This window comes from Hippocampus bargibanti, linkage group LG09, assembly GCF_051943395.1.
Source record: "Hippocampus bargibanti isolate YZ-2025 linkage group LG09, ASM5194339v1, whole genome shotgun sequence".
NCBI lineage: Eukaryota > Metazoa > Chordata > Actinopteri > Syngnathiformes > Syngnathidae > Hippocampus > Hippocampus bargibanti.
The window spans coordinates 25213824-25222808 of NC_142742.1; the positions used below are offsets into that span (position 1 = coordinate 25213824).

Here is an 8985-nt window from a genome sequence, read left to right on the forward strand (position 1 = left end):
AATCAGTGTCCTCCATCTTCAGCGATTTGATTTGCATGTTTGGTTTGTCCAAGCTTTGACGTCGGATGCCCTTCCCGACACAAGCTTCTGTATTTATCCGGGCTTGGGACCGGCACAAGAAGACTTACGTCTCCTTGTAGCTACAGAACAAGCAACTCGCTCAGTCAAAGGCTCCCAAACACAAAATGGTCAGTGGCACAGCAACAAGCAATAAAGCAAAAGTATACGAACTACAAAAGCTAAAAAAAAAAACATGTGGTGGCGACGAGACAAAAGCTGGCAGTCTCCAAATAAGTGACTGGGAAGAACCGGTTTTGACAAACCTGTGACGTTTCTGCCACTTCATAAGCCGTTAAATTATTTGTTATGGTTCATTTTCCTTAGAGAGGAAGTTGAAATGTATTTCCTCTTGTATTCCTTTCACAATAAAACACATACAACACGCAGGACAAAATGTCGCGTCAACACTGGTGGGCAGCGGCCGGATGAAGAGATGATTTGTCAAGTACCTTTATTTGAAATACGGTCAATATATTTATTGCGCAAAACCGGGATAGATGGAGGACGTTGATTCGCCGAAAGGAAAAGAAGAAGATATTTAACAGGAAGCGGTGGCGCTAGCGAAGTACTAGAAACACCGCCCACAAGGCGAAACAGCGGAAGCGGAAATGACGTTCTTACTTTCAAAGAGCGACATTTTAAACGCGTTGCCTCTCCCAAACGAAAGAAGCAAGACCGGTAAAGACAATGAAACGACGTCCAAAATGAGGGCAAACTTGCAACTCCCGCCCTGAGCTTTCAAGTAGGTCCACTTGCGATTGTTCCGCGGACGGACGCTTTGATCTCGCTTTCGCCGAATACAACTTTTCTACCTTTACTCCCGTTCAAATACTTTGTTTGTCATCAATTGAAGCAGTTGGCGTGTTTCGCTCCCAAGTCGCGTTTTCGTCTCCAGTGGTGCATTTTGTCTTGTTGTTTTTAACAAATGAGTAGGCCACGTTCGTTCTTGACTTTTGTCGGCGCTTTGCACTTAGTTTGTTTTTTATTGTGCCGCCATGTACCTCCTGCGCCATCTATTATTGATGAAATATCTATTTATTCGCATATTATTTAGTCACATATTTACATACAGTTCATATTTGTTAATTATGCATTTATTTATTCACATATTATTTATTCCATGTATGCACATATTTATTTATTGGCCGATTTTTTTGCCCATTTATGTATTCAGATATTTACAGGTGGATTTATTTATGTACGTATATGTATGTATGTATTTATATTTTATTGCATGTACTCATTTATTCATGATTTATTTATTTGGAATTTACTTTATATCTACTGAATATTGAATATTTATGTAATATTAATGTAATATTTATTTATTCGCCTATTTATTGATTCACATATTTACATACAGTCCATATTTGTTTATTATGTATTTATTCATTCCCATTTTATTTTATTCTCCTATTCATTCACATATTTACAGATGTATTTATTTCTATTTTATTGACTTATTTCTCTTGTTGCAGCTGTTGCGAAAGCGCTAAATGAATCAAGATGTATTGTATTGTATTTTAATACAATATAGTATAGTTCCACAATGGGAAATCCATGTCAAATGTATTCTTTTGCAAGCAGATGGCAGATGTCAAGCCCCATTTTGGTTGCAAAGCTGACTTTAATTGTGTTCTTTGGTGACCGTCACTTTTATGTGCTATTTTTCTCCAATTTACACGGGTAAGAAGTGAGTGTAAATGGGGTTTTTGGATTGGATTGGATATGCCTTGATTAGTCGCACAGTGGAGAAATTTACATTTCACTTACACTCATTCATTCATTCATTTCATTACACTTTTGCGCTGGTGTGGCTGTTCAAATTTGGACCAATCATACAATACAATACAATACATGTTGATTTGCGTGGCCTTCAAATCAGGGCGCTGTAACATTGACCGAAATTTCAATGACTATTTAGTTTTCAGCTTGATTTTTTTTATATGTTTGCGGCTAATTACGCTAAAGCTCAATTGGGAGTGACAAACAGCTCCAAACAAGCAAAATCCCGTTACTGTAAAGCAGGGGTGTCAAAGTCATTTTTTGCCGCGGGCCACATTGTAGTTCTGGTTTCCTCTCGAGGGCCGTTATGAATTTGGGGTCCCCATTAGAATGTTTAAATCCCTTCAAATATTACATATGGAGCACACAGCAAATTAATGAATAACTCGTTTTCAAATCTGAAGTCAAGAATAATGACTTTTATTGTGGTTGACATCCAAAAATATGACATTTTGGCTAAGATTTTAGCAATCATCATGGAATTTAACAAGTTTGATTTGCTTTCGCGGGCCGAAAAAAATGATGTGGCGGGCCGGATTTGGCCCGCGGGCCTTGACTTTGACACCTGTGCTGTCGAGTGTCCTTGAGAATTTTCAAAGGCGCTTAGAAATTAAATCTTCCTCTTTTCCTTTCGGCTTTTACCCTCAGGGGTCGCCACAGCGAATCAATGTCTCAAGGTCACTTTACAGTCACAGGCTTAGTTTTTCTGTTTTATTATTATTATTACTGTGCCTCCTATTTCAAAAACAGTTTATTTTTCATACGCTCGAGTTCATTTAGCTGGCTATCTATTTGCTATCAATTTACGATCTATTAGCTGTCTATTAGCTATCTATTGCTATCTATTAGCTAACTGGCTGGCTATCTATTAGTTATATCTATATGTAGCTCGTTGTCTAGCTCAGCTAATAGCTGTCTAGCTGGCTATCTATTGGCTATCTATTAGCTTTCTATTAGCTATCTATTTGCGATCTATTAGCTAACTGGCTGGCTATCTATTAGTTATATAGCTAGCTATCTAGCTGGCTATCTATTGGCTATTAGCTTTCGATTAGCTATCTATTAGCTTTCTATTAGCTATCTATTAGCTAACTAGCCGGCTAGCTAGCTATCTGGCTGGCTATCTATTAGTTATATCGCTAGTTGTCTAGCTGGCTATCTATTAGCTTTTTATTAGCTATCTATTTGCTATCTATTAGCTAACTGGCTGGCTATCTATTATTTATATAGCTAGCTATCTAGCTGGCTATCTATTGGCTATTAGCTTTCGATTAGCTATCTATTAGCTTTCTATTAGCTATCTATTAGCTAACTAGCCGGCTAGCTAGCTATCTGGCTGGCTATCTATTAGTTATATCGCTAGTTGTCTAGCTGGCTATCTATTAGCTTTTTATTAGCTATCTATTAGCTAACTGGCTGGCTATCTATTAGTTATATAGCTAGCTATCTAGCTGGCTATCTATTGGCTATTAGCTTTCGATTAGCTATCTATTAGCTTTCTATTAGCTATCTATTAGCTAACTAGCCGGCTAGCTAGCTATCTGGCTGGCTATTAGTTATATCGCTAGTTGTCTAGCTGGCTATCTATTAGCTTTTTATTAGCTATCTATTTGCTATCTATTAGCTAACTGGCTGGCTATCTATTAGTTATATCGCTAGCCGTCTAGCTGGCTTTCTATTGGCTATCTATTAGCTAGCTAGCTTTCTATCTATTTGAGTTACTTCTGGGTTGAGTGAATGTTGGCGCGTGTGGCTGCCGCTGCTCACCCACAGGAAATAAAAAAACTTCTGTGACTGAAAAGTTACCTTGAGATTTTTGAAAGGCGCTTAGAAATGAAATGGATTATTATTATCTGAATGCGTTTTGGTTGTTTTTGGTCTCCAGGATTAGACTTGTGTTTTTCCACCCAATGTGTGACCTCTGACCCCTCCGAGTAGAGCAGCATGAAGAAGAAAATCCGGCGCTCGCAGGAAAAACTTTCCGGCCAACGTGAGTATGGCCACAGGCAAGAAAGCGCAAAGTATCCCAGTGGACTTTTGTTTTGTTGTTTTTTTAGCGACTTTTGGATTGGACATACAGTGATACCTCCCTCGGCTTAGCAACGCTTTAGCTAACGAACGAACTTTTCGCCTTACGAACGTTACATTTGCGAGAATATCATCTTGGCATACAAACTATTTTTGGGGAAACACTCGGAGCGCCATAATGGCTGGCGGACTAATTTTCAACGGAAGAACACCAAAGCAGACGGCCGCAACTCGACCAACTTGAAGATGAAGATGAAGATGAAGATGAAGATGCTCAGTAAAAGGCTCCCCAACACAAAATGCTCTTCGGCACTGCAGCATCCAAACAAAGCAAAACTAGACTCACCCTTTGATGACAATGCTTTCATCTTACCATGAAATGACCATCCATTTCTTCCCGGGATGAGTGAACGCTGGCGCGTGTGACCGCCGCTGCTCACCCGCAGAAAAAAATGCATCCTGTGATTGTAAAGTGTCCTTGAGAGTTTTGAAAGGCGCTTAGAAATGAAATGTATTATTATTATTATTATTATTATTATTATTATTATTACTTTTCATCACAAAATAATTGACTTGGTCATTGTGTGAAATTCACCCATTTTCTATTACAGATGATGGCCACTGGGGGGCAGGAGAGTATCATAATGGTCATATATGTATGCATATAATAATAATAATAATAATACTACATTTCATGTCTAAGCGCCTTTCAAAACTCTCAAGGTCACTTTACAGCCACACGCGCCAGCGTTCACTCAACCCGGAATAACTCAAATAGATAGAAAGCTAGCTAGCCAGCTAATAGATAGATATCCAGCTAGACATGCGAATAGATAGCAAATATCGACTCGGGGGTTTATTGTAATATCTACTCACTTTTCGCCTTACACACACTTTCTGGGAACCAATTAAGTTTGTGAGCTGAGGTATCACTGTATCAGCCCCCCCCCCACATGCCACTGTATTTCTTTTTTTGTTGTTTTGAATTTTAAGATGGCGCCGCGAGAGATCTGCCTTTCCAGCAGCTTCTGTCTTTTGTTTGTTTTCTTCTTCCTTCCATCACTTTGCTGCCGTGAAATGTCAATTTCCCCACAGATGATACAGTACAGTTCATTTCATTCATTACAATCCAATAGCACATGTATTGTACTAAAATAAGGTAAATTTTGTTTCGTTTTAAGGCTCATTTAGTAGAAAATTGTTTTATGGGGACCTGGGAACGGATTATTCTCATTTTAATGGTTTCCTATGAGAAATTAATATTTGGAAGACACACTTTTCGCCTGACACACACTTTCTGGGAACCAATGAAGTTCCTGAGCTGAGGTATTGCCGTATTTCATGACAATTTGTTCCCTCTTTTAGATTGGACGATATTATTATTATTTTATTTATGTATTTTTTTTTTTAATTTATTTTTTTTATTATTAAAGCATGGGTGTCAAACATGACCCGTGGGCCGGAACCGGCCCCCAAGTAGGTTTGATCAGGCCCGCAGGATAAATGCACAAATGATATGGAATTCATATTTGCTATTTATTAGCTATCTATTAGCTATTTGTTAGTATGTCTGGCTGGATATGTAGCTAGCTAGCTATATGGCACATCTGGCTATCTTTTCTATCTATTAGCTCTCAATTGGCTATCTATTAGGTAGCTGGCTAGCTTTCTATCTATTTGAGTTACACAGGCGCAGGTGGCTGCCGCTGCTCACCCACAGAAGAACTGATCCTGCGACTGTAAAGTTACATTGAGACTTTTGAAAGGCGCTTCGAAATGAAATGTGTTATTATGATGATGATGATTAGTTGTTGTCTTTTTATGCCCCGCCTCCTCAGGTTGCGTCCTGTGCCGAAGATGCGAGGACGACCCGGCCTTGTTTGGGGACAAAATTACCGTGCGGGGCGACAACATGGCGGTGCACTACTTCTGCCTGGTCAGCTCGGAGTTGGTCTTTTATCGATTATTACTGCATCTGCTAGCTTTCTATCTATTTGAGTTACTTCCGGGTTGAGTGAACGCTGGCGCGTGTGGCTGCCGCTGCTCACACACAGAAAAAATATCCTGTGACTTTAAAGTGTCCTTGAGAGTTTTGAAAGGTGCTTAGAAATGGAATGTATTATTATTGTTGTTGTTATTTTTATCTGGACGTGGATTGGCAGCGTCGCTGCGGCGATTTTGACTTTCTGCTTCCAGCTGACGTCGTGCGGCGTTTACCAACGAGGCGAAGACAGCGAAGGCGTGTTGGGCTTCCTGGTGGACGACATCAAGCAGGAGATTCGCCGTTCGGCGAGACTGGTGGGTTGGCGGCGGCGGCGGCCATGTTGGCGCCCACTGACGGCGGGCGCGTCTTGCAGACGTGCTGCGCGTGCAAGAAGAAGGGCGCCTGCGTGGGCTGCTACGTGAAAAGTTGCCGCAAGACGGTGCACTTCCCGTGCGGACGCCGCAGCGGCTTCGTTTCGCAGTTTCAACAAAACTTCCCGTGAGTTTGCCGCCGCCCAACGCCAAAAAAGATTGAATTGATCCAGAAAATGCTAAATGGAATTTTATAATCATCGTCATAATACTTAAGCGCCTTTCAAAACGCTCAAGGTCACTTTATAGTCACAGGATAAGTTTCTTTCTGTGGGTGAGCAGCAGCAGCCACACGCGCCAGCGTTCACTCAACGGATGGAGAGCGAGCCAGCTAGCAGCTAATAACTAGATCGATTGGATTGGATTTTCTAGATGACATCATGGTGGAACGTGCACCTTTGTCAAGTTTTGCCCCAAAGTTAGCTTAGCGGCTAATCATCCCCAATACGGCCAAGACTGATCCTATTAGCTAGATAGCCAGCTATTTGTTAGCTCGCTAGCTTTCTATCGATTTGAGTTACTTCCGGGGTGAGTGAACGCTGGCGCGTGTAGCTGCCGCTGCTCACCCACAGAAAAACAGATCCTGCGAGAGTTTTGACGGGCGCTTCGAAATGAAATGCATTCTTGTTCGGATTTGAGCCCCAGTGCCGTTTTTGCGCTGCGCAGGTCTTACTGTCCCGAGCACAGCCCCTTTCAGTCTGCGTCGGTCAGCGCTGACCCGAGCCCGCCCCGTTCGTGCTCCGTCTGCTTGGACGCCATCGAGGGCGACCTGTCCTACGCCGTCCTCAAGTGTCCGTCCTGCCACAGCAGCTGGTTTCACAGGGATTGCGCGCAGGTAACAATTTGCGCCCCCGTCGGGCCGGCGGGCCCCCTTCTCACACGCTCCGCTTGCTACATGTTAGCGGCAAGCGCACAGCGCCGGCCTCTTCTTCTTCAGATGCACGTTATGCAACAATAAGGAGCAGTATCAGCAGGAGATGCTCCGCATGGGGATCTGCATCCCCGAGAGGTACGCGTCGTCGTCGTCGTGGCCGCCGCACAAACAAAATGGCCGTGGGAATTGCGCTCTTTTGGGGGAGCCGCTTCTTTTGGCTCGGCTCATTTTCCACTCCCAAATGGCTCCTCAAATGGTTTTTTTGTTGCTTAAATGAATTTCACCACCCACCCTAACGTCAAATTAGATGTAAACCCAATTACAGTGTTTCCTCGGCTTACGAACGCTTGAGCTAACGCATTTTTCGCCTTACGAACGTTAAATTTGAGAGAATATAATCTTGCCGTACAAACTATTTTTGGGGAAGCACGCGGAGCGCCGCAATGAGTGATGTGTCATTCGCGAACGAGCCGGTTCCTAAGTGTACGCTGGCGTGAGCGGCTGCCGCTGCTCACACAAAGAAAAACTTAATCCTGACCTGGAGAGTTTTGAAAGGCGCTTAGAAATTCAATGTATTGTTATTATTCTGTCCGTTCCCTACCGGCTAATCCCGGTACCGCGTGTTCCGCCGCCGCCGCCGCCTCTCTCGTGATTGTCGCGCAGGGACGCCTCGTGGGAATTGGAGGCGGACGCCTACGCCGACCTGCTGCAGGTCTACGCCCGCTGCGACGCCGCCGCCTGCGTCTGCGCCAGCGGACGGGCGCACTGCGCCAAAACAGGGTGAGTGGTCGCCGGCGCGCCGGCCGCGGCCGCCCACCGACGTGCGCTCTCGTCGCCGGCCAGGTGGTTCGCCGTGCTGCGGTGCCTGCTCTGCGGCTCCAGGGGGACGCACAGGAAGTGCTCGGGACTCGGGCTGGACGCCGCCGACTGGGCCTGCCCCGAATGCGCCAAGTCCTGCCGCGCCAACGGTGACCCGACAGCCGCCGACGTGACCCGCTTTCACCCGGACGCTGAAGCCTGTTTGTGTCCTGACAGCGTCCCGGAAGAGGGCCGCCGCCGCCGCCTCCAAACGCAAAAGGCCGTCTCGCGAGTAGCTTCCGGGACGGCGACGCCACACGGGCGGCTTTTGTGGGCGAAAATGAGGAGCTTCGAGCCGCCCGCCGTCTTCCGCCCGAATGAATCGAATTCCTGTATCTCTTGTGGTTGGGAGTTCAACGGAGTTTTATGATGAAATGCCAGCGGGGACGATAGATGGCGAACAGAAAAGACAACTTTATTGTCGTCTTTTCAATACAATAGAAGAACGTCGCTCGTCGGAGCGCAAAGGCCGCCGCCCCTTCAACCTACTTTAGCTCGCGCGCGCAGCAGCGATGACGTCATCTCCACCAAGCCTCGAAACAACGCAAAGGCGCTTGGGAGAACATTAGACTTGAAGAACATCTCGAGTTCCACCCGAGTTAAGGAATAAAAGCTCCATACTACATCCATATAGACTCAAGTAAACATGAAATAAGGCAGGATGTTTACGGATGTGTATCGAAACTCTCACTCTCAGGCGGCGTGTTGCTTTTCAAAAGGGGGCGCTCGAACGCGGGAGTGCGATTGCGATGCCGTGGTTTTGCCAGCTGGAAAACCTTTCTTGTTGTCCACTTGATGTTTTGAAGATGGAGCTTGAAGACAACCAAGGACATTGTGACTTGAGGATTTTTCCATCATATCTTTATTGCCAAGTATGTAGAACACACAAGGAATTGGTTTCCGGTCCAACGGACGTTTGGGTGTGATCAACTAACTACAGCTTGCGTTCTGTCAATAGAAGAAGCGTTTCGACTCTCGTCTTGTCATTTTTTTTCCTATGTTACTGTACACCTTTCCTGTAATGC

At 44.4% G+C, this 8985-nt stretch overlaps 1 protein-coding gene across 1 annotated transcript; it reads left to right on the forward strand.

Annotated features, from left to right (window-relative positions):
- The first annotated feature begins 578 nt into the window (after positions 1–578).
- On the forward strand, positions 579–8937 carry g2e3 (G2/M-phase specific E3 ubiquitin protein ligase). The gene is made up of 10 exons (XM_089003618.1): positions 579–802; positions 3731–3835; positions 5712–5809; positions 6070–6171; positions 6231–6355; positions 6895–7063; positions 7131–7237; positions 7766–7882; positions 7946–8070; positions 8138–8937. The coding sequence occupies exons 2-10, from the start codon at positions 3790–3792 to the stop codon at positions 8194–8196; spliced, it is 948 nt and encodes a 315-aa protein (XP_088859744.1). The 5' UTR covers positions 579–802; positions 3731–3789; the 3' UTR covers positions 8197–8937.
- The last annotated feature ends 48 nt before the right edge of the window (positions 8938–8985 follow it).